General features: G+C 44.0%; 1 protein-coding gene and 1 long non-coding RNA gene across 4 annotated transcripts in view; one reads left to right on the top strand and one right to left on the bottom strand.

The window, feature by feature from the left end:
• LOC124083460 (putative dimethylaniline monooxygenase [N-oxide-forming] 6) overlaps nt 1–19719 on the top strand; it is a 23071-nt gene extending 3352 nt beyond the window's left edge. The window contains exons 1-9 of one of the 3 annotated variants that reach the window (XM_046430130.2): nt 104–363; nt 684–909; nt 5262–5450; nt 8171–8333; nt 9418–9560; nt 11317–11516; nt 14080–14435; nt 17596–17668; nt 19228–19719. In XM_046430130.2, the coding sequence (XP_046286086.1) occupies nt 778–909; nt 5262–5450; nt 8171–8333; nt 9418–9560; nt 11317–11516; nt 14080–14435; nt 17596–17668; nt 19228–19573 (1602 nt within the window). In that variant the 5' untranslated portion in view covers nt 104–363; nt 684–777 and the 3' untranslated portion in view covers nt 19574–19719. Of the gene's footprint in view, nt 1–96; nt 364–683; nt 910–5261; nt 5451–8170; nt 8334–9417; nt 9561–11316; nt 11517–14079; nt 14436–17595; nt 17669–19227 lie in introns of those variants that run through there. The other 2 variants (XM_058574416.1, XM_046430132.2) reach the window with 2 other exon arrangements.
• LOC124083461 (uncharacterized) lies at nt 5437–25997 on the bottom strand. The gene is made up of 3 exons (XR_006848745.2): nt 25629–25997; nt 9893–10012; nt 5437–8101 (listed from the first exon to the last, which is right to left on the bottom strand). It is a non-coding gene; the product is annotated as an uncharacterized LOC124083461 (long non-coding RNA).

Raw genomic sequence — 25997 nt, 5'->3', positions numbered from 1 at the left:
ATAATAGCCATTGTTCCCTTAATCTCCTAGGGATTTACCTTACAGCTCCGGGGAGCACATTAGTCACTGTTTGGCCCTTTGGAACCAGGACTAGGGGCCTCGCTCAGCCCTCCTCCAGCCTTTTCTTCTTTGCTCCCCTCCCCTCCCCGTTCTCCTCTCATTCCTGCCGTGCTCAGTCCTTCTCCACCAGATTTCACCAGGACTCCACACCATGAAGAATACAAAGAAAGAGGAATTTTTACTTTAAGAGCAATAACTCCTCCCCTTTTCTCAGTTTTTCCATCAAAAGACATTGTTAAAAGCCATCCCTTCCACATCTAGACAACCGCTGGTCCTCTGGGAGGGAAGGAGGCTGATCAGGAGGTGAGGCCTCTTTCAGTCAGGCACTCATTGTGCGGGAGGGGATCTGGCATAGAGGATTTTGTGCAGGTTCACACCTAGTTCTGACCCCTTCATTTGTTAGCTCTAAACCTTGAAGAAGTAATTTTGAATTCAAGGTATCAAAGCTTCCTTTGCAATTGAGAGCACAGGACTGGTGATCTTCCTGCGTAGAATTCACTGACGGCTATATTTTTGGCATACTGAATAATCAGGAGATGCCAAATTTCATATCTTATTATAGTAAAATGGGACAAATAATGAGCATCAACTGTAAACGTGCCTCTGTGCCTTCTTGTGCTAAGGTGAGGATCCTGACACGCAAACCTTTTCACTGAGAAACCCTGTCAACCCACGCTCTTCTGAAGAAGTCCTTTCCAGACTCTGCTACAGGCGACCATGGCCAAGAGGGTGGCCATCATTGGAGCTGGCGTTAGTGGCTTGGCCGCCATTCGGTGCTGTCTGGAGGAGGGGCTGGAGCCCACCTGCTTTGAGAGGAGCGATGACATGGGAGGGCTGTGGAAGTTCTCGGTGAGTGGCACATCTCTGGGACACCAGAGGAAGGGGACGGGTTCCCAGCGCAGAACAAATCTGATTAGTTCTAATTCAGAGCCAGACAGCAGACCACAGAAGCTCCCGATCTGGAAAGTAAAAATCTTACCTCTCCGGTCACACTAACATCTGACCACTCAAAACTACTTCAAAGCAGCAGGACTTATGACTGGAGACAGAGGGTCTGGTGCCAGCAATGAGATAAAAACACGCTACCTCCTTCCCAGGTCGCTGAAAGGCTTCTGTCAATCACTGCTCTTAAAGGTCAAGAATAAGGTAAAAAAAAAAAAAGAAAAACAAATCTGAACTAAGACCAGAAGGCGTGAGTTCTAGTCTCAGCTGTTAGGTTTTCCTAGGCAAGTTGTTTTTTTCCTTTCTGGACCTTGAATACTCATTTGTTAAAAAAAGAAGTTGGAAGATAGGTTCCCTCTAATGAGCTTCCCATTTCTAACAGAATATGAGTCTATGATTAATTTACATCTCTGATGAGATACAAGTGATTATAAATGCTGATTATGTAAGTGGCTATTGGTTATCTATTGATTCCAAACCCAGAGAGAAAAATGGTGGTCTTTGCTATCTGATCATTTATAGAAATGACATAGATTTCAAAAGCCAGGTTTGGAGAGGCTTCTAGCCTTTGTGTCCTGACTCTCCCATTGTGACTGGATGTGAAAGGTTTGTGTTTGGCTTGAAGACATTAAACCCACATCCTTGGTCCCATAACCATCTTCCATTGTTAGTTATTGTCCAACCTGCATCAATGGACTCCTTGGATAGAATTGATCAGTGCTAATTCAAAACACGTTTGTATTCATCTCGAAAGGTGTGTGGCTTTTGTCTTTATTTATTTATTTATTGTTGCTTTACATCTTTGTTTCTATTAAATCAAAAGAATTACACAAGGTCCCTAATTTTGTTTTCCATTACAGAATAATCAAGAGTTAATTTTTTTTTCAAAAATCCCATTCTCTCACATTTGCATTTGCTTAATTTTCTTAAACTAAATCATGAAGTGGCTCTCTACCATCTCTTCAATAACATCTAAATGCTGAAGGAGCCTCTCTTCTGGCAGGGTTTGCGCCAGGAATGAGATGTAAATATGTGGCATGACCCCTCTACTAAAACGGTCCCATCCACTGGAGGAAGCAAGCCATAATATAAGGCCACAGTTTTTTGGAAGCCAGTGGGCAAAACTCATTTAACTGGCAAAACATTTATTGAAAGTCATTAGGTCCAGGGCTGGGGTTGTGGCTCAGGGATAGAGCGCTCGCCTAGCATGTGCAAGCACCACATAAAAATAAGTAAATAAAATAAAGGTATTGTGTCCAACTACAACTAATATATATATATATATATATATATATATATATATATATATATAGTCGTTAGATCCAAATACACAAGTTGAATTGACGTGAGACTAAGGCTCACTTTGTGTGATATGGCAGATATTTTAACACAATAAATTACAGTTTGAAACCCAGGATTTCACCAGGAGTGTTATGGGGCAAAATCCCAAAATGTACACATTTCAAAATAGATTTGGCCCTAAGAATTTCAAGTAAAAGATGATTGAACTTTATAATAACAAGATAACCCGGATGACTGTCAATGGGCAAAGGCCTTGAGATTTTAGAAGTGGACTAGGGAAATCTTAGTGGGTCCAAAGCCAATTCCTGAGCCTTGAAGGATATCCTCAGGCACAGGAAGTAAAGGACCACTGTGAGATGGGATTCCAGAGACTGCCGTTCCTACCCAGTGACAGTCATCAGGTGAGCCAGCCCCAGTACCCCAGGGCATCAACAGCCCCTGAAAGGCACAGAGAAGGCGTAAACTCCTGCATCCAGGGAAGAACCCACATGTTACTGCTGCCACCAGATCAGGAAGTTTATGGGAGCAGTAAGTGACATCAGTAAGATGCAGAATCAGACTCGTGTGACCCACTGTAAATGCAAAATCCTACTCAGAGGCCCAGTGGGGATGTGAACGTGTCCAAATACCTGAAACTTTAGCCTCCTCAACGCACCCCATCCCTTCTTTCTTTTCTAAGGAAAGTGGTGTTGGCACAACATCTGATTCAACAGGGAATTTTTTTTTAATGTGTTATGTAAGCTTTTATCCTGCAAACCTCACACAAGGTGTGTGGAAAGACAGAAATCTGATAACTCAGAACTTTTCACTAGGTGCTTTTCTGAGAAATGGAAACCACGTGGGATTTAAACACTAGCAACCTGAATGTGAGAAAGTTTTACATTTCAGACACCCCATACAGGGCCTCAGGACCTCAAAAGGTTTTATCGTTACTGCAATAAGACATTGTTCAATGTGCAATAGATTAGTGTCATTTTGATCGCAAAAAGAAAAACAATAGAACTGGACTCTGTGGACATTTTTTTCCCACTAATTAATTTATCCACTCAACCAATGCATGCTAAGTACACTACGCGCAGGGTGTGGTCAGGCTATCGCTGCACCAGGGAACCTGTATCATAAAAGTAGAGAGAAAACTAGGGTTAAAATAGCAGAAGTGAAGACCTGGGTACAGCATAAAGGCAGCAGGTGGAGGTGGAGGAGACTCAGTCACTGGTGAGAGGGGAGGGAAGCCAGCGCAAGGAGGCAGGACAGGTGGACAGAGGTGGAGTATGGGGGAAAAGCAGGCCAGAGTGCTGGAGAGTCAGCCCCTGACCTTGCCCTGAGTACTTATGTCCTAGAGAAGAGCGGGGAGGAACACAGATTCCGAGGCCAGCAGTGGTAAGGTCCCGGCAGCGGCATGCACCTCTGGTCCAGGACAAGGTGTCCTGGCAGAGGCAGAGGCAGCCTGTGCCTGCCCACTGGCTCAGGCCTCTCCACGTGTTGAAATAACGAGACGCGGGCCCTGGAGCATTGTGGTTATATAACATGTTTTCTTTTCCTCTGTTTGAAGAACAGTCTTTGAGGGTAAATTCCAAATGTTTTTTCCTCTGTGTTAAGATTGGCTGGGGTCAAGGGATAGGAACAGAGAGTCATTCAAGATGAAAATAATCCCAGACTTTTCACCTCTGTTTCCCAGAGCAGAGTCCTGTAGTCCCCAGGGCTCCGCCCTTCTGCCTGTCCGGGGGCATCTGAGGAGCCTCGTCCCCCCCCTCTTCTCCCAGCCAAGGGCGGAAGACACAATCTGAGAGCAAACAGGACGCACTCAGACCCGAGCCCTGGGCCAGGAGCCTTTGTGCCTTTTTCCCAACTCCACAAAATTTCCAAGTGAGACGAAAAAGGTGAAAATCCCGAGGTTAGAAGGTCTGAGACACACAGCAACCACAGTGCAGGAAGCTTGTGTTTTCAACTTGAGAAGAAACACAGGCAGCCCCCGGCCCCCAGAGACACCCACCTCTCCCCTGTTCCAGCAGTGTGTCTCCTCTCCCAGGGGTTAGTTAGCTGGGGTGGGAGAAGACAGACCACAGGGGGAAGTCCCCCCTCCTCCATTGCACAAGAGTTCCGCGAGCCTTGGAGGCTGCCAGCCTCCTGATGGGTTCTCAGGGCAGTACACCGCGTACACTTCCATCCTGTCCTTGCCACAGAGAGGAAATGTTTATTTCCACTTGAGCTTTAGACTGTCTCTCAACATGAAGCCACGTTTCAATGACACAATGGCTTTAAAATGAAGGACCAAGATTTAACATGAGTTCTAAGGCCTCTGGCTTCCTGTGCTTCTTTAGGGAAGAGGGAACACCAACAACTGGTGAGTTCAAGACGTCTTCCAGGACAGAGTCCACTGACTGTGGGGTTCTCAGACTGCGCTTCCTGGGCCAGCAACAGGAGCTGTTCCTGGAACGCCTTAGACGCACTCCCCCCCAGGCCCTGCCAGATCTGAGACTCTGTTGGCGCGACCAGGAACCTGTTCTGAGGCGCCAGTCCTTCCAGGGACCCATCACATCAGAGCTGACGAGCCACCTCAGTATGGGGTTCTGGGGCCAGGGAAGTACGAGCTGGGTGTTCGTGCAGCGACCAAACAGGCCAAGAGCCACAGCCTCCTTTGGATCATTTTGATGTTGTTTCTTAACATAAGCCTGAGATCAGAACATGGTGGTGCAAGATCAGAAGAGGAAGAGGCTAAGGGACTCCAAGAGCAGAGCTGACCTTAGGGCAATCGGGATAGGAAGGTTAACGTGGAAGATGGCCGGGTTCTGTGCCAGGCTCTGTGTGCAGGCTTCCACTCCAGGTCTTACAGAGAACTTTTAACTTTTGCTTTTTTTTTTTTTTTATATTCAAAAGGCTGTAGTCAAATAAGAGTGGAATATTCTCAGGGGAACACCCTCCTTGGCCATCTCTTAAAGCCTTGTTGCTGTTCCTAGGAGCACGCAGAGGAAGGCAGAGCCAGCATTTACCGGTCCGTATTCACCAACTCTTCCAAAGAAATGATGTGCTTCCCAGACTTCCCGTACCCCGACGACTACCCCAACTACATGCACCACAGCAAGCTCCAGGAGTACCTCCGGGCCTTCGCTCACACCAAGAGCCTCCTAGGACACATACGGTTTGAGGTGGGTCCTTGGGACTCGCACGGCTGCTGTTCACGTGGGGTACAGGCTGGAGAAGGGGGCACCTGCCGTGGAAAGCAGAGCTGAGTGCTCCCAAACCTCTCCAACCCGTTGTTGGTTCAGATGATAAAATACTCACTGGGATTTTTGCTCCCAGGCTCATTCCCCACTGGTCTCCTAGGGCTTCCAAAACACCTTAGAAAATGCTGGAGGCTGAGTTCCCATAAGACTGCCCTTCCCACCCGCAGGCTCTGATGTTTGGGAAATAACCCAAACTTCTCTAGCCGGTATTTCAAATTCTGTGGGTTCAATGTCAATGAGCTGTGCCTCAGGGGAGCGTGGCTTGGGCTAAAAATTCTGACACTTTGAACAGGTACAACTTAGGGACCGACAGAGTCACGGCCCACCCTTCACCCACCTGGCTCACTGCATTTCTCCTTGAAGGGTCATAAAGGCTATGACACGAAGTGCTGTTTCTGTGATGAGGATGTTTTATGCTTATTTGAAACCCTTGGCCTCAACTGTTCAGTGCACACACAGAGAATGGGCAAAATAATCAGCAAAATTATGGGTTGGGGTCCTATTTACATAAGAATTTACCTGGAGTAGTTCCAAACACACAGCTAAAATAAAACTTTCTAGTTGTCATTTCACTCCACTCATTTACTCATTGCACTCATTCATTTCACTTATTTATGATATTCCAAATGCACGAGGTGCCTCACTTTAGACATTAATGAAGTTCCCAACGTGGGCTCTGCACTATGCTGTATGTTGTGTGTCCAAAAGAACAGCCAGAGACTCAGCCCTCAATAAACACATATCAAAACAAATACGTAAATGTGAACATTTAGAGTAAGTGACAACATAAGATTTAAGTGACAATTTAAATCAAAAGAGGAAAGTTTAAAAAGCTGTCTATAGTTCATAAAGAAAATAACACTATGGAGATCATAAAGCAAGAGTGTACTTTGGGGCTGGGCATGGTGGCGCCCACCTGTAATCCCAGTGACAGGGGAGGCTGAGGCAGGAGGATCACAAGTTCAAGGCCAGCCCCAGCAACTAAGCAAGGCCCTAAGCAATTTAGTGAGACCCTGCCTCAAAATAAAAAATAATAAAAAGTTTACTGGGAATGTGGCTCAGTGGTAAAGCACTTCTGGGTTCAACCCCAAGTACCAAAAAATAAGAAAGATACCCTTTGAGGAAGGAACTTTTCTAAAAAAAATAATAAAATTTGAGTTGGTAGGTGTTGGGTAAGTGAGTGACATGACTAAAATTATGGAGGGGAAACGTGACCCACTTATATAGAGAATAGTGAGCAAACCAAGTTGGCCAAGAGGGAGATCATATCAGTTAGGAGAGGTTTAGCCACATACATCAGTAAACCTGCATGTTCCGTGGCTTTAAAAACAATGAGGGTGACTGTGCAGCCTTGTAAATCAAACCTGGGTTGGGCCCATCCCAAGAGGGGTGATGGCACCACAGCCATCAAGGTCTTTACCATTTTAGCATGAAGTTATATCATCAAGGTTGCCTCACCATCCAAAACAGCTGCTGAAGCTAAAGTCATCACAACCACCTTCTAGGCAAGGAAAAAGAGGAGGGGATGAGGGGCAAAAGAATGTTCTCTGTCTGAATCAGCGCCCTTCACAGACTCCCCTGGAGAGCCTATCCAGCACTGTCTGCTTACATTTCAGAGCCTGAGAAGTGTATCCCTTTGCTGGTTATTTGATCACTCCAAACAAAATCAGGGTTCAGTTAGAAAGGGAGGAGGGGATTAGATAGTGGGGAAGCCCACTGTGGGACTATAGGAAAATAAGACTAAAAAGTAAATTGGAACAAAATCATGTGGACTTTTAATTATGGCACTAGATGTGTAAAATGGATCCTAGATACTGTGAAGTAACTGAAATAATTTTGAGCAGGAGACAGAATCAATGTGATCTTTAGAAAGACCATGTGATGAGCAGGCCCGTGGCCATCAGAGGACGGAAGACAGGCTCCTTAGAGACCCTTGCAGCAACCTGTGCACGGGGTTATCAGAACTGGACCCAAGGCCACGTTAGAGTCAGGAAAACCAAGAGAACAAGAGTGAGATTTGAGATAAGGGTTTGTTTGGCTTCAGAGGAGAATGAAGAAATACCACGCAGAACAAGCTGTGGGTAAAGCCAGGTGGCTGGTAGGTTCATGTCATCTTCAAAGAAATACAAACATGGAAACCAGTTTGGGAGAAAACGTAAGTAGATCATCATAAAAACACGGCAGTAGCCCTCCGGGATGGCAGGAAGGAGTCCACGGTGATGCACGTGAGCTCAGCCCGTGGGAGTTGCTCACATTTCCAAGGGAGAGCCTCTGCGTCCACGGGGACACACCATCTGTACCTCACAGATGCCAGCCAGGGAGGGCAGGAAGCCATGTCAAGGGGCGGCAGTGAGCATCGTCTGGATTGTTCCAAGGCACCAGTCACAAAAGGCTCGATGTCATTTACCCCCAATCAACTAATGAGATGTCAGAAAGACAGAAATACCAGGGGTGATGTTCCTTATGCAATTTGAAGACTCACTGAAGATTTGCCTTGACTCCTATTTTAATCTTTCCATACATTTCCCAATGGCCAGGAAAGCTCACAACAATGATTTCTTCCACAAAAAATACTGCAAGAAAGAAAGAAAAAAAAAACATAAAAATTATAAATAAAAGGAACGTTTCTGGTTTTCTTTAAGACTCTGGTTACCAGTGTCAAGAAATGTCCTGGCTTCCTAGTCACTGGCCAATGGACGGTGGTTACTGAGAAGGACGGGAAGCAGGAATCCACTGTTTTTGACGCTGTGATGATTTGCTCAGGACATCACGTGTACCCCAATCTGCCAACGGATTCTTTTCCTGGTAAGTATGAAAAAATATATAACAATCTGGGGCTCATATGCAAACACCAGGGTTGACAACAGATCTTTCAATAGATGGGACCTAATTGTTCTTAAGTTACCAGAGGTTTCAGAAGGAACACCGTTTCAGTCTGATGATAGGCTAAACATAAACCCCTGGGTTAGGAGAGTCAAAGGTGTTCAAGTCAGAGGTCCAACAGACACGAGCTCTTGTTTCACAGAATAGTGACGACTCAATAGAAGTTCTGATGACACAGGGGGTCTCTGAGTGGAGCGCATTCAAAAAAGTAGAGTCCAGCTAGCAAATAATTTAAAGAAAGGCACATTTTCTTATTTATAGGAAAAACCCTAAGACTCTAAATTCATCTTCCTCCACAATTTGCAAATTGATTTTTGTAATCCCAGTGGTTTGGGAGTGTGTGTGTGCTTGTGGGGTGTGTATGGAGGCACACTCCAGGGCTGTCCCAAAGTGGCAAATGTCACAGCCTCTCTGCCCTCTCTACTACTCTTCTTTCCTTCTCTGCAAAAGGAACACAACACAGTGCCCTCAAAGACAGAGTCCCATTTCCAGCCTGAGATCCACGGGACAAAAAAGAGTGAAAGTTCATGAAGAATGGAAGACCCAACTGTGGATGTTAGTGGGCAGTAGATGCAGCAGTTAGTTGTGTGAGGTCAGAACTCCTGGGCTTCACTTCCTATTCCTCCAGCGCCGGACCACTGAAGCTCTTTGTCCCAGTTTCTTCACCTCTTAAAATAGAGATATCAATGCTGACCATTCAGGGCTGTTATCCAGAGTCGATTGTTAAAAACGTGACAAGCACTTAGCAGAGGATCCAGCCCACAGTAAGCACTGCATACGCATTAACTACTATTATATGATTGTCCAAACAGAAATTCTAACACCTTGAGATGTTAAGACACCAGAGGTAATTATTTGTGGGCTTAGTGTCAAGAACTAAATGGGGAAGGCACGTCAGTTAGGGAATTTTTAAAACTAAGGCTGATAATAGGCTTTTAAAAAATAGTAAAAAATTGAGTCTTCACAATTTCCAAAAATCACTCAGACCCCTCCCCGTTGCGCCTAGGCCTAGAGCAATTACAAGGCAACTACCTCCACAGCCGTGATTACAAGGGCCCAGAAGCCTTCAGGGGGAAGAGGGTCCTTGTGATTGGCCTGGGGAACTCGGGATCCGACATTGCTGTTGAGCTCAGTCGTCTGGCTGCACAGGTACGTGACCTAATGGCTTTGGGGAAGAACACACACTAAATCAACAGCCTGGGCCCTGACGATGGTGTCCACCATGTCATACCTCCTGCTGATGTGCCCTTTAAGTCAAGGAGGCCCTGACACACATCTGCAAGTGCAGAAAGGTAATGTGGCCCAGGCCGGGAAGAAAGTTCCTTCTGTTGAGACCTGAGGTGAGTGTCCAGGCATAATTACATGAGTAAGTGTGTCTATGTAGGTTTTTGTGTTAATTTTATGTTCTGATAGCCTCCCCGTCAATCGGTTCCTAATCAGGCCCTATCTGTATTTGTGTCACACTATTTCCCAGCACTTACCATGAGAAAGGTACTGCGTCTGTTCTGAAGTTCTGGAACAGGCACATGGTTTGGTATTGGGGACCGCTTATTCCTTCGACAGCCAGTGTTCAGTAAATATTGGGTCCAAACTCTGTTATGCTAAAAAGACAGGCATAGTTAGAGCAGTTCCTGACTTCAAGGCCAGGAGAGGGGTGGACAGGGCACGACGAGACATGCGTGGACCATCATGAAAGGCAGTGTTAGTCTCCCAGTGGGACGAGTGTGGCCACAGCCGCACCATGAAAGGCACCTACCCCCAGGCCGAGCTGGACGGGACCAGCTGACCCACGCTTGACCTGGCCCTGAAGAAACCCAGTGTATTTTTAAGGAGACAAGTACTCAATACATAAACTCATAAATGGATGTAAATAAAATCTAAAGTGTTTTAAAGCTAAACATCCCCTCAAGTTGTCACAGGGAGGCTAGAACAGACCAGAGGCCAGACTCGCCTTTGTTCGGAAAGCCCAGGACTCCTGGGGCAGGTGCACGGGGAGGACTGGGGCAGGACACAAGGGAAGGACACCGGGCACAGAGAACAGAATTACTCCGTGGTGTCTCCGTGGCCTCATTTCATGTAGAGATTCAGCTGCACCTTTCCCTTCAGCCCGCCTCCTTCTACCACCCACCCTCCTGGGGCTCCCAGACCCCCGTCTTGGTCTATGAGTAGGTTAGAGTAAACGTGCCCAGCTGAATACTTCTTAAGGCAGGTTCTCATCCTGTCAACACTGTCACCAGCCCTCGGGGGAGGGAGAAGGGATCCTGCCTCCACCTACTTTCAATTATGGACTTTTTCATCCAGACCCTCGCCTTTGAGAGGTTTCAGTCAGTTTTATTTTGGTTTGGTTTGGTTTGGGTATTTTTGTTTGTTTGTTGTTTGTGGTTTTCTTCTGTGACCAGAAGACCTGACCAGAACAATTTTAGAGGAGGACAAGTTTACTTGGTGCTCATGGCTTCAGAGGCCTCAGTCCATACGGAGCCAATTCTGGCGCTCTTGGCCTGAGGTGAGGTACAACATCATGGTGTGGCGGAGGAAAGCAGCTCAGGATACGACAACCAGGAAGCAGAGAGAGCTCCCCTCACCACAAGCAAAATATCAACCCCAAGGGCACGCCCCCATGACCCCCCTCCACCAGCCACCTGCTGAGTTACCATCCAGTCAATCCCTACCCCTGGATTTATGCACTGGTTACATTAAGGCTCTCATAACCTGAACGTTTCACCTCTGAAATTTCTTGCATTATCTCCCACATGAGCTTGGGGAGAGACCTGATTTCTAAACCATAAGAGAAGGTGTTCCTATCTAAATATTGAGGGAAATATGTAGAAGTGTACAGAGAAATTGAGTCATATTTGCTTATTTCTTACAAAGTGATGCTGCAGTCTGTGTTGCCTTTCCCTTCCAGGTCATTATCAGCACCAGAAGTGGTTCCTGGGTCATGAGCCGGGTTTGGGATGACGGCTACCCTTGGGACATGGTGTATGTTACCCGCTTTGCCTCCTTTCTCCGGAATATCCTTCCATCATTTGTCTCTGACTGGTTATATGTCAAGAAGATGAACACGTGGTTTAAGCATGAGAACTATGGCCTGGTGCCTTTAAATCGGTACTACAAATAGTATATATTTTATCTCTCAAAAAGCAGGGCACTAGTTCAAGCAAATTCTTTCTCTCTCGACCCCACTGTCATTGTCTCATTGAGTCGGGTGGGATTAAATTAAAAACTGCACAGATGACACAAAAGACTGGATGATCATTATGGGTTGGAAACCTTGTTGAGACCAGTTGGGAGAAATGTATGCACATGAATCCGAATGGGCGTGGACCAGGCAGCTAAGTCATCCTGAAGAGCAGGATTCAGAGTAGCTACAAGCCATAGCATAGGGCGTGGAGGGCAGAACAAATATTTTTTAAGACTATCTTGTCCATGCTTATGGGTGAATGAGGTTATCAATAACATCTGCTTCCCAAGACTCTTGTCATGTTCCATAGAATAAGAAAGATAAAAATGATTTTGTAAGCCATAGAGCATTACAAATATCGGCTCCTAGCCTCAAGGATTCTGATGTGTTTCTAAGGCACATTTAACAGAATAGTGTCTCTACCAGTAGGAAATGTCAGAGCAAAAGTAGATGCTTCCTCCACCCCTGGCAACTGCACAGTTTTGCGAGGCAGTCAGGAGACAGGGCACCTATAAAACAATGAAGGTCCATAGTGCCGACGTGACCTGTAAAATTACTAAGTTGTTCATTTGTTTACTTCTTCTGGAGAAAAAGCTCGATATTCACTAATGAGGAAGGCGTTCTGATTAGAAAGATCAGTATGGGGTGGGGGAACTTTTAAGTGGGTAAGAAAAGAAAGGCTTCACTAAGACATTTCACCTGCTGGCCATGTGGGCCAGAAAGTTCCACTGCGTGTAGAGACACCAGTTAAGGAAAAATGAGGAGGAACTGTAAATCAAGCAACAGGTTTAGGAATGAAACCCTGATCCAAAGCATTTATCCTACCCAGTCTCACTGACTGCTCTATCCCTCATGAAAAATTAATGTTGACTTTACACCTTTAAAATAGATATGTTTAACACAAAAGGCATTCCAAAGCTTGAGCCGGTTAATATATTTTGTCCTGTAAAAGTAATTGCAAACTATATTTTGGCTTCTCCATTTAGACAGTTAATACTCAGTTTTGGGAATCCATTCATTCTGAGAACAAAGCTCCCTCCCAGAAAAGGTTCGGGTACCCTTATCACTCCGCCTTTGCTTGAGGTGAAGGAGAACAGAATCAAAAACAGGCTTTGCTGTGACCTCCTTCTTTTTTTTCTTTTTTCTTTTTTTTTTTTTTTTGTGTGTGTGTGTGTAAGGCAAAAAGAGGTTACAGAGTTACAGAGGTGGAAAACTGTGGAAATACATAAAGATAAATTTTAACATTTAAACAGTTTCTTGGTATATGAGATACTTAGAGGAAATTCCACAATCCCTGAAGGAAACTTAAGTCAACATGAAATATGTTGTCATAAAAAATATCATTCCTAGAATTTTGGCAACCAAAGCACAGTATCTAAGTTGCTATTTTTTATTTTGTGACCAGAGCTGATGGAAGAAAACCAAACATGGCAATAAAACACTACGAATCTTTAAAATCTTCCCTACACACGACCTTAAAATTGGAATGATAATTCACTTACAGTAATTGTGCTGGCATGTGCCGGGTATAGTTCAAAGTGCTCTCTAGATAATTGTTCATTTAGTTCTCACAAGAACCCTATGAAGAAGATACTAGGATTCTCCCCTTTGTACACATAAGGAAACAAAGAGAAGCAACAGCCAGAAAGAGTCGGAGCTGTCACGCACTTGGGCCTTGTGGCTTCGGTGTCTACACTCTTAAGCACTTTATTATGTCTAGAAGAGGTTTTATTCTATCTATCTGATGAATCGCCAAGTCGTAAAAGCACCCATAAGAGAAGGCTCAAGTTTCAAGGGTCAAAAAAGGAAGCTCCAACAACATCTTAAGAATTGTCACAGATGTAGGAAAGGAATTTTCCAAGAGACTTCTGTGACCTTCATGCTAATGGTTAGCGGATCCAATTTGGTAACAGTTCTGTAAGCAGCTGCAGATATTTCTTGGAAATGAGGTATTTTTTAACATTTTTCCCACATTTTTTATTGGTGCATTATAGTTGTACGTACTGATGGGATTAATTGTGACATATTCATACATGCACACAATATAACACTAGAATTTGGCCAATATCACCCTCCAACATTTAAAAACAGTTCTCTAGGTGGCTAGCTTGAGCTAAGAATCATAGCTCTCACGGGCAATGGTCTTGAAGTTATTGAGCGTATCTAATACACGTTAAATTTGTAATAAAAATGGGTCAAATGAATGCATATAAGATCTCTTTTCTACTGGTTATAGGAATTTTTCATGCCTTATAAACATGAATTTATTCATTTAAAAATGTCACAGTGGCTTTATTAAATAGTAACAGGTAACTATTCACAAGATCACTAATCAACCACTAATCATAAAGCTAGTGACTGGACCATCACACACTTTCTTTATGTTTTCTTTCCTTAGTGCAGACATACATGCTTTAAACATGACTTCAGCTGTTGCTTGGAAAGGAGGTGTTTCACAGCAAGGCTGTTTGCCTCTCGTTTCTGCAGTCCCCTGAGGAAAGAGCCTGTGTTCAATGATGAGCTCCCATCCCGCATCCTGTGTGGCACCGTGTCCATAAAGCCTGGGGTGAAGAAGTTCACAGAGACCTCAGCCGTGTTTGAGGATGGGACGGTGTTTGAGGCCATCGACTCCGTCATCTTCGCCACAGGCTACGGTTATGCCTACCCCTTCCTTGATGACTCCATCATCAAAAGCAGGAACAACGAGGTCACCTTGTACAAAGGCATCTTCCCCCCTCAGCTCGAGAAGTCGACCTTGGCTGTGATTGGCCTTGTCCAGTCCCTGGGGGCTGCCATCCCCACAGCTGACCTGCAGGCCCGCTGGGCTGCGAAAGTGTTTGCAAGTAGGTGGGCCATCTGTATTTCATTCTTTTGGTCAATGAGCATTTATGGAGCACCTCCTGTATGCCAAGTACTGTGCTAGAAATCCAACGGGGTAAGATAAGCAGGTGCTCCTTGACTTCACAGAATTTCATATGGGACGTGGGGGGTTGCCACAACAGGGGAAGCTGTGGGGTGTTCTGGGGAGGGAAGCTGGCCAGTGACTCCGTGGAACAGCATGAGGAAAGACACCTAGGTGAAGAATGACATTGCATGTGTGAGGGAGCAGAAGCATTTGGTGTAAGGGAATATAATGCAGAGGAGGGGAGTAGCAAGGGATGAAGGGAGGTGCTAGATCACCAGGGGCAAGAAAGGCTATAAAAAGCAGCCTGACCTTCTCACAGGGAACTGAGCAGCCTTTGCAAGGGTTCACGTAAGAGAGGACAGCATGGGGTCAGTGCAATGACAGGTGCATTGCAAAGGCGAGGAGGGCCTGGTGGGCACTGGGGCATGCTGGAGAGCTGGTGAATATCAGCTGGTGTCACAATCACAGTATCACTCTGACTCTGTGAAAGTCTTCTCCCCCCGCCTTCCTTGATTCTAGACCCCAGGAGTTCCAGGGGCTGCAAGAATTCTTGTGTGAGGAGATCAAGAATATGAGAATTACATGGAGAAAGTCTCAAATATATGGATTTAATTACTCCAGTGACTGGATTATCATTACTATTGAACATGTCCTTTTATTCAAGGATTCAAGAATCTTGGTCAATGTAAATACAACCTGCCTAACAATGTTCATAAAAACTTACAAGGAATGAAGAAACTATTACAATTATAGATTGTTTGTACATTTATGCTTTCTAAAAATATTGTGGATACATACATTCCTATTTCAAATGCACCATGAGGGATGATTATTTAAATGAATGCTGCTGTGAAATCTCTTCTATAGGTCTTCCTCTGTAAAATCCTTCTATTGTCCCTGTCTCTTGAAAGGCACAGCAGTGCCCAAAGCCTGGGGTTTTATGGGAAGACAGGATATAGGTATAAACCTAGGAAATCTGCTTGAAACAAAAGGTGTCATTTTATTCATTTATCAAATATTTATTGAAAGCCTACTGTGTGTCAGGCTCTGTCTTGTACTTAGGACACAACATCAGAGAGAGAAGACCCAGATTCTGACCCCTTTCCTTTCTAGTGGAGCATACAGTAAATGATGGCTATAGAGTGCCACTAGGCAGAGGTAAGGTGCTCACAATGCCCTGGGCGTGCTCCTGTCTGCAAATGTCGTACTGACTTTCCTCTGGTGTTACAAATGAGCTACAGTCATCAGTCAGAAGAAGGCTCCATAGAGGTAGTAAAATTTGCAAAAACCTAAAATTCACCTGCTTTCCCTTAAAACATCCTCTGTGGCTGCGGGCTTAGGTTGAAGCCCACACTTCCTCCCATTGTCTTGTTTAGCTACCATGAGCCTTAGAATGAATGGTTTTAGCACTTTGTTTCTTTTCTTTTATTCCCTGAGCTTCAGGGGTCTTGTTTAGGAAGTCGGTGCCAACCCCAATATGATGGGGCGCCCTGTGTTTTTTTACAGCAGTTGCGAGGTTTCTGGCCCAAGTCCTAAGTCTTTGACCCATTTGGGTTTGACTTCTGTGCAGGGTGAGAGAGAGCTATCTCATTTCACTCTTCCACACAGGGCTGATCAGTTTTCCCAGCACCATTTGTTAAAAAGGTTCTCCAACAAATATTTTGGGCACCTTTGTCAGATGGCTGTAAGTATGCGGTTTGTCTCTGCTTTCAATTCTGTTCCATTTGGTCTTCATGCCATTTTGATGCCAATACCACGCTGGTTTTGCACTACACCTCTGTAGTATGATTTGAGATCAGGTATTATGATGCCTTGTTCATTCTTCTTGCCCAGAACTGCTTTGGCTATTCTGGGTCTCTGATTTTTCCAAGGGAATTTAAGGACCTACTTTTTCTAGTTGTGTGAAGAATATCATTAGTATTTTGATGTGGATTGCACTGAATCTCTGTATTGCTTTTGGTAGTATGGCCATATTGACAATATTAATTCTGCCCATCCAAGAACACGGGAGGTCTTTCCATCTTCGAAGGTCTTCTTCAATTTCTTGTTTCTGTGTTCTATAAGTTTCATCACAGAGATCTTTCACCTCCTTGGTTAGATATTAATTCTCAAGTACTTTTTTAGGTTATTGTGAATGGGATGGGTTTTTCTGATCTCTCTTCAGCAGAATCACTGTTGGAGTATAGAAAAGCCTTTGATTTATGGGCTTTTATCTGATTATTTTGCTGAATTCATTTATCAGCTCTTGAAGTCTTCTGGTGAAGTTTTTGGGGTCTTCCAGAAATAAGCTCAGTTAATCAGCAAACAAAAATAGTTTAACTTCTTTTTTTCCTTTTTGTATCCCGTTAATTTTCTTCTTTTGCCTGATTTCTCTGGCTATTGAATAGAAGTGGTGAGAGTCGACAGCCTTGTCTTATTCCTGATTTTAGAGGAAAGGTTATCAGTTGTTCTGCATTCAGTATGACATTGGCTTTGAGTTCATCACAAATGGCCTTTATATGCTGAGATAAGTTCCTTCTATCCCTAGCTTCTCCGGCATTTTTAACATGAATGGGTGCTGGATTTAACCAAAGGCCTTTTCTGTATCTAAGGAGATGATCACGTGATTCTTGTCCTTAATTCCATATAAACGGTGAATTACCTTGATTGATCTGCTTATGCTGAAACCCACGTGACTATGGTGTATTATTTTCTTGATGTGCTTTTGAATACAGTTTAGCAGATTGTTCCTTGGGAAAACTTTTAATAAGAGGATACAAACAGGAAATCTGAAGAAACCCAAAGCTATTACATGCATGAGATGCCCCTGAGGTATGTTGAGGACCAGGCCCTCCATGACCTTGTGGGAATGGGAGACTGGATGACTTGAAGCTCCAAACATCTCTGCCATCACTGTCTCCTGCAACGGCTGCTTTGCCATTCCCTGAGAAAGTTCATAACTTCTCGGGTCTTTGTGAATCCTTAGTCTGCTAAAGGTACCAAAAACAGCTCTTCTTAACACAAACATTTCATAAGTACTGGATGAATTCCCTCATGTGTCATTGCATACTTCTGATTCCTTTGTCTTTTCAATATTTTTCTCTTCATTTCTTTTTCAGACTCATGTACCCTACCAACCGAAAATGAAATGATGGATGACATTGATGAGAAAATGGGGAAGAAACTAAAGTGGTGAGTGCTGGCCCTTGCTAATGACAGAGTCCCAAAGTTGCCTCTGCACATAGCAAAGCACCATCGGTCTGTAATTTGTCACCCGTCAGAGTTCATGTTTTTTGAATACCTTCTATAATCAACTGTATCAGATGGGTAATCAGTCACTAAACCTCTATTTAACTCTGGAACAAAGATTCTCTGATAAGAACAATTTTGCTCTCCAGGGAACATTTGGTAAAATCTGGTCACTGCAAGCAGGGAAGGCTTACTACTGGCCTTTTACAGTTAGAGTCTGAGATGCTGCTGACCATCCTATTATGTTGAGCATAATCCACCAACCAAAGGAACATCCAGCTCAAATCAGAATAGTGCTGCTGCTGCTGCTGAGAAATGACTCCCCAGCGTTCCCCAAAAGCTCCTACTCCATCAGCCCTGTCTGCCAGCAAGTTAGCTAGTTGGAAATTGTGCAGTGGCTTCTAGTTTGCTGGAATAAGAAAGCCAAGTAAAATCTTGGGTTGAACTTCCCTGCCCTAGTGTTTTCTTCCAACAGAGTTTGGCTTCAGATTCATCCAAATGTGTTTTCAAGCATAACATCAATGAGAATTGTAGAAAGTCATGTAAATGTCTAGGCGTCAGATACTTAAGTGGACTTTTCATGTTCATTACTTCTATAACAGAAGACATTTTTCAAATGATGTATCAAAAATCTGTTGAAAGGATAATTAGGTAAGGGGCACATAGACAACTGTGTGGGAAGTTTCTTCCTCTTTCAAGCCTCTGACACATTACTCCTCTAATGCCCCAAAGTGAGTGCCTGCTCAGGGCCTAGAGAAGAAATGGAATCCTCAGAGTGAACACAACCTCCCACGTGACCTCATGAGGTTCTCCTAGGAGTCACGGAGGCAGGTGATCCAGTGTGCTACGATTCCTGCAGCTTGATATCCTTTCCTTTAGAGGCCAACACGAAAAAAGAGGAAGGAAAAGAAGGCCTAAATGTCAATCTTATTACTTAAATGACCAACTACTCTTCCGGTTTCCTTAAGGATGAGGCCACACTCCAACTAAAAGTATGAAACAATGTACATTAATAAACGACAGCAATATTACACTGTTCACAGGCCAATATAAAAATCAAACGTTGGGGCAGATTCTATGCAATATTGTACAAAGAATAATCGTGTTAAAGAGTAACCTCAGTTGGGCTGGGGACATACTCCGTGGTAGAACGCTGGCCTGGTACGTATGTTCAATCCCCATACTGCAATCCACGGTGAACTAAGTTAATCAATCACCTTGAACCAGGGGGTCAGTTTGTTCCAGGCCGTGTGGTCAGAGATAAAAGAAAACTATATCAAACTCAGATAGAGATTAGGAAGAAAAATGAAAGAAAAAGCTCACTTAGCCAAAAATAAAAAATAAAAAATAAAACCCTTCAAATTTGTAAGAAAAGATTGGGCTGAGGGGCATAAATAGGGGTGCTGGCCAAAATATTATTATTCTGAGAAAAAATAAATAAAAATTCATGCTTCTGTTGGCAGCTGTGACTCCTACTCAGGTATGTTCTTTTCCCTCCTCAGGTTTGGCCAGAGCCACACCTTGCAGACAGATTATATCACATACATGGATGAGCTGGGCTCCTTCATAGGGGCCAAGCCTAACATACCGTGGCTCTTCCTGACCGATCCCCGGCTGGCCCTGGAGGTCTTCTTTGGCCCCTGCAGTCCCTACCAGTTTCGACTGATGGGACCAGGGAAGTGGGAGGGGGCCAGAAATGCCATCCTGACCCAGTGGAACCGGACACTGAGGCCAACCAGGACAAGAGCCGTCGGCGAAGCTCAGCAGCCCCATCACTTCTACAATTTGCTTAAAATGCTTTCATTCCCGCTGCTCCTTCTGGCTGTTTGGCTCACATTTTATTCATGATAAGGTCTTCTGGGTCTCAGAGTTCAGCCCAGGATTTTAATCCCCAAATAAGACACTGAGACACACAGTCACCAGGTAGCCCCTCCTTCCCTTCCTACAGATGGGCATTTGAACCAAAGTGGAAATAAAACAGGAAATACCCAGCTGCTCTGTTTCTGAGGAGAATCTATTCTTTTAAAAGGCTTGTCACATGCTGAACTGAAGTATGGGATGTTTGAGATGAGGAGAAGGAGGGGAGGTTGATGGGTATAAACAGATTTTCCCACTGGAGGAAGTGTAGTAAGCTTTGTAAAAGTATTTTATCCTGTCGTATAGCATATCAACCAGTGACTTTTCGACAATAATTAGTGTTTGACAATAAATCAATATAAAGGTTTATAACACTATAACAACTTAGACAAAATGAATAAGAAATTGCTTGAAAGAGGACTGGCAGTGTGGCCCAGTGAGTGGCAGAGTGCTTGCCTCACATGCACAAGGCCCTGGGTTCCATCCCCAGTGCTGCAAAGCAAAAAGAAAACCCACTGGGAGTTCCACTAGGAAAACCCACTGGACATGTAAGAAGCAACACTGCCAATCATACGCAACCTCTACCAGAGAATTAAAGAACACATCACTAGAAACACTGGAAGTTCATGGACACGGGAAAGAAGAGCTAGGATTAGGAAAGCACACGGGATTAGGGTGCAAGAGGCACCTGGAAATAAAACAGGAAATAACCAGCTTCTCTGTTTCTAAGGATGATATATTCTTTTAAAAGGCTTGTAGTGACTTACAAAAACTAACTTGAAACATATCAAAGAACTAAAAACAGACTTAAAATAACACAACTTGAGGAAGAAAACATAAGATAAAATCTTTGGGTAAGGCAATGACATTTAAAATACAATACCAAATGCACAGTTCATTTAAAAAATTATAAATTGTACTTTATCAAAATTAAGAATAGTTATTCTTAGGAAAGAAAATAGTGGGTATACTGATACTTACAATATCTGTATTAAGTTAGTATTTAATAAAAGCAAGATGAACCTGTCAAACTGGAGAAATAGAACATAGTGGGGGAAGTTCTCATTTGAGAAGAAAAATTCATAACAAGTTAGGTCAGTTTATTTTTAGGATTCACAAATTTTATTCTAGTAATCAAACCAGATGCAGCTCCAAAGTGTTCTGTGTGTGTGTGTGTGTGTGTGTTCATGGCATGTGTTTTCTATACTAGATTATATAACAGAAAGGAGCCCATAAGAACTGGAGAGTGATTCCAAGGGTCCTCTGCACACACCTCTGTTACTACTCCATTTAGCCTGGGACCACAAATGAAGGATGATCTGAAATGTACAGCGTCCTGGAAAGAAAACCCGCTCTGAGTAGAGGGCAGGGTGAGAGAGCTCCCTGCCCTGCTCAGACCTGGTCCTAGGTGGGTGTTACTCCCACACTCTGGTGGAAGTGCAGGTTAGTGGAAGTGTGGAATTGGGTCCTTCAGACTTAAGTGTCTTTGGGCCAACTGGAGACTTCCTTGGAAAATGAGGCTCAGTGTCTTCTACAAGCAAATGGATAATATTTTCATTCAACTAGATTGGACAGAAAGCTCCATGTGCTTGGTGCTGTGTACTAGTGGACATCAGTGCAGCCCTTCCCTTTACCACCCATGCAAAAGAAGAAAACAAGGGGTCACTGAGGAGGAACAAGGAGCCAACAAGCATTCCAAACCCAAGGACACACCACTCTTCTGACTGGGACTCAGCTGATCGACTGTGAACTGTCTGGGTGTGGATGGGGTGTACCTATGATTGAATCTAGTGGAAGGACTGTACCAAACAAGATCATCAACAGTAAATCTCTTCATACCTGTTCATTATCCATAATGATCACTGATTTCCATGTAGCTGGTAGCCAGCCTGACAGGCAAGAGACTGCTCTGCTTTGTATGATGACACAAAGGAAACTGCACTTTTAATACTATACGTTGCTTTTGAAATGCTAACATCAATTAACACAGAAGAAGGAAATAACAGATATGGCCCTTAGTCGCAGAGGCTTTAATATTGACTCTCTGTTATGTATCCTGTGTCAGGCCTGAATCTTCTACAAACATCTCTTCATTAGTCTTTATGGCATTTCCTGTATTAACATCACCCTGCCCTGCTTTATAATGAGGAAATAAAAGCTTTGAGGTAGCGTGGGGATTAATGGCAAAGCCAAGCCTCTTGCACCCTAATCCCGTGTTCTTTCCAGAAGCTAATTGGCTGTCAGTCACTTCCTCTAAATAGCACATGAGGGTACTAAGAGCCAAAGGGACATGGGCATGTCACCACCCATGTGACATTCTCGTATGCAGAGAGAGGACTGCTCTTAATAAATATGCATAAATGCATTGTACCCATTTTATTTATGTATGTGGTACGTGTATACATACATACATACATACATATACACACACATATATACACATACATATACACACACATATATACACATACATATATACACACACATATATACATATATACATATGCACACACATACATATATACACGTATATATGCTGCATACATTGTATGTTTGTGTATATGGGTACATTATCGTATATATGCACATATTTACAGAAAATGGACACTATGTATTTAATCATATCCATGGGGAGTACTACCTACTTCATATATGAAGAATACTACATGTGTATGTGTATGCATGTGTACATATACATATAATGCATAAACATAGTATATATAATACCCAGTAAAAAATTTGATCAATATTACAAAGTGTCGGGAGCCTCCACACCGGAACCGAGCGCCCCTTAATCTTGAGTGATGAAGAGTGTGGAGATGTGGCAAGCCAGACATGGGCTGTGTGTGTGAACTATGAGCACTGAGCGCACAGGGTCGACTGAACCCATGTTGCCCCTCTGTTTGGGAGGGCGACATTAGTGTCCTTTATCTCGCTCTGCCTATGATCCCCACACAGCACATGAAATGGACGTGGCCTTCCTAGATGTCAGTCAACCTGCTGACTGCAGACATCAGAAGCTAGACTCGACCCCCTGAAACCTGACCCCTTGCCTCATCTGAATGGCTTCTCCCCAATAAAAGGGTTCAGCACCTGCTCCTCACTCTCTTTATTGCCTGCCTTGCCCCCCTTGTGGGAGCTGTGGCTGATGAGTGGTCACTGAACCCAAAGGAAAGGTTCTTTCTGTGTCTGTGTCTTTATTTTTCCTGGATTCACTTGGAGCGACCCTGATCAGTTTAGTCGTGTGAAGTGACGAGAAAGGAGATGGGAAAGGAGTCGTGCCCCTAATTCCCATGATGTTCGGGAGTCAACTGTATGTAAAGTTTTTATCTTAAACTGAACTGCAGTGGCCTAGGCTTTCAGCTGTCCTCTGCTTAAGATAATAAGGTATAGCCTCGCTGACTACCTTCTCTTAGGATAGAAGAAGAACTAAAAACAGAGTCCTAATGCCGGAGTTTGTTAATCTCCTCCAAGAGAAGAAATTGTCATCTTCAGGCATCTGGAGCCCTACTGTGTCACGGGTTCTTCACTACCCCACCCTGCTAATCATCTAATGAGATTTGCATCTGTTAAGGGGCTGACCCACATTACAAGTGTGTCTTGCAAATGCTTCCAAGAGGTCCTTAGGCTTCATTGGTCTTTGGCACTGTGCCAGGCATCCAAACCCAGATGCATTCAGGAACCAGACTGACAGGTAAGTAAGGGAAGCAGACAGGTGGCCTCTCGATCATTCTGTTGGCAAATTAAACATAGAGGTATCATTCTCTGCATCCATAAAGAAATGTGCAGGCCTCATACAGTCAGATTTCCTAAAAATGTTTTAGAGAAGCCTGATATTGATACTTTTATCTGATATTTCTTTATTGTTCAGCAGCTAATTTTTTTGAATACTTTTAAGACTCAGATGGACCCAGCCACAGCAAGGGTGGGTTTCAGTCCAAGCGCTCGGCAGTTCAAGGCCTTGTCCTCATTTTGCCGAGAACAATCTGTATCTCCTCTTCCAATCACCACAAGTTCAAAGGGAGTGTGTGTGCTAGTTACTTGCCAACGTTGGCTGACTGATGCTTGGGCCACCCCTTCATCATCCGGCCCCGCCTCTGATGCCTCTTCAGACACATAATCCATTCATCACATTCAGGAGCCACCTTCAGATAAGTGACCCCCTCTACATTTACCAGGGTGGCCACCATCCACTCACAGAGGTGGAGCCCAGAGGGTCCCGTATGTGCCAGGTTTCAAGGAAAGAGCCCCAGTTCCCTGCTCACCAACCAGAACTGCAGCCTCAGACCCATTCCAAACTAGAGTCTTAATTACTTAATTGAATATTTAAAATGTACACATGCACAAGGACATGCATTACAATTTCATTTATAATCATGAAAAAAGTGGAAATACCTCAAATACCCACCATAGTGTGAAATAATACACATTAAAATATATGAAACCAATGTATGCACACTGACACAGAATACTTTCCAAAATACATTGTTCAGTGAAAAGGCAAGTAACTAAATCTCACTCACACACACACACACACACACACACACACTATTTTCTCATTAATGGAATCATACATTTGTATCTATGTGGATGTAAACGTTAAGGATACACAGAAGGAAATCCCTGAAAACCAGTTGTCACCAGTATTTTCTCTGAAGATTGGAGTGGTTCTGGGAGTGGGAGGGAGAGGCATTCATTTTTTTGTATTGCTTGAATTTTTCAATGAGGTTATTTTCACACATGACTTATGCTACTTTTTAAGCATTATTTGAAAAGAGGTATCATTTGGAGTAGAAGGCACCTGCGAGATGCCAGAGTGGTGAGCCTTGTGAAGACGAGAGAGAGAGAGAGAGAGAGAGAGAGAGAGAGATTTTGTGTCTGGATGGTAGCCTCAACTACAAATCATCCTCTGCTTCCTCCCTGGCATGACTTATCCCGTGTGTCACGTTACCACTCCCTGTGTTCTGATGACGGGGATTTTTTTTTTTTCATTATATAACAGTAGTTATTGTGTTACTGCAGGATAAGGCTATGGTTAGTGAGTTATGGACTGCCTGGAATGCACTTTATCAGAGCAAACACTTGTAGATGAGCTAACAGAAGGTCAAGTCCAGGCCACGGACAAAAGTAAACTCACAATCTTGCCCTGGGGATAAATAGTCTGGGGCCAGATATTCCCAGGACAACAGTGGCAGGATATTTTTCCCTGTCAGTGAGTGAGATAAGAAGAATGTAATCATGAATGTCCCTAGGTAGCATGTGTGATAGGCATTTCCTCCTGGATCACCCAGATAATGCCAAGATCTGGAACAAGATGACTGCAGGGTTTGATGACTCCCAGCCTCCCCTTACCTCTCCTCCACCCTGGGAAGGCCTGGCTATGGCATGGCCCTCCTCAAATGCTTCAAAGTCTTCCTCTCACCTTTAGGATAACATCCAAGCTCCAGAGCAGCCAAGGTCCTCCATGATCTGGCTAGTCTTACTGGTTCTTATTTCTCCCTTTGTCCTTGTTAATACTCATCAATATTGGGCTCAGCGCGACTCTTACTTCTTTGTCCCAATTTATGCAATTCTCTTTGTCACAGATAGCCACCATCAACCTGCCCAACCTCATCACCACCATCTTGGATAGAGCCTGTTCATCATGTTTCTCTTCTTTCTACGGTGGCTTTTCACGGAAACTATTGTCCTCACCTTCTTTGGCCCATACTTAGCCCACAGATCTACCCCTCCCCATAAAAGCCGACTTTATAGGGAAACAAAATCTGACAAACTAATTCACATTGAATTTTTTTAGATGACTGACATCTGCTAACATAGGTGAGAGCCTTTCTAGACGGGGTTGTCAGATTGAGCCACAGGGATACAGAACACCCTGTTAAGTTTCAGATGAACAATGAATAATTGTTAAAGTAAGCATAGCCTCTACAATCTTCTTGTTCCCTAAATGAACCCGATAAACACCAAAAGCAGAACCACAGGTGTCAACCAGCAAGAGGAGAAGGCTTTTTCTGCCAGGGCCTTCCCAATTTCCCCCATCACACACCTGAGATAATGGCCTTCTCCTTAGTGTGACCCTAGTAGGTCCAGATGCTTGTCCTTGGGCAAGCCGTCTTCTCTGTCGTAACTCCCACCTCTGTTCTCGTGACTCCAAAGTCTAGTCTTTCCATGCCTCTTAGATGTGCTAGCACCAACTCTAAAACTGGATCCCAAAAGACTGTACCAGGAAGGCTCTTGTTCCGGGTATGTGATGGCCCGCACAGATTAAAGCAAGGCGATGTAGGGTAGGTTGCCTGGACACTGCACAGGCACAGTTCTTCAGAGGTTTTATGAGTACCTTGCTCACTTTCCAAGCAAGGCCACTCGGTTTTGATCCTTACCTGAAGACTGGAGACCTAGGAAGAGGCCAGCTTCC

Source organism: Marmota monax, unplaced genomic scaffold (genome assembly GCF_021218885.2).
Source record: "Marmota monax isolate L192 unplaced genomic scaffold, Marmota_monax_Labrador192_F-V1.1 WCK01_AAM20220418_F8-fsc00055, whole genome shotgun sequence".
NCBI lineage: Eukaryota > Metazoa > Chordata > Mammalia > Rodentia > Sciuridae > Marmota > Marmota monax.
Note: the sequence above shows the minus strand (reverse complement) of the source record. Positions and strands in the feature narration are given on the sequence as shown.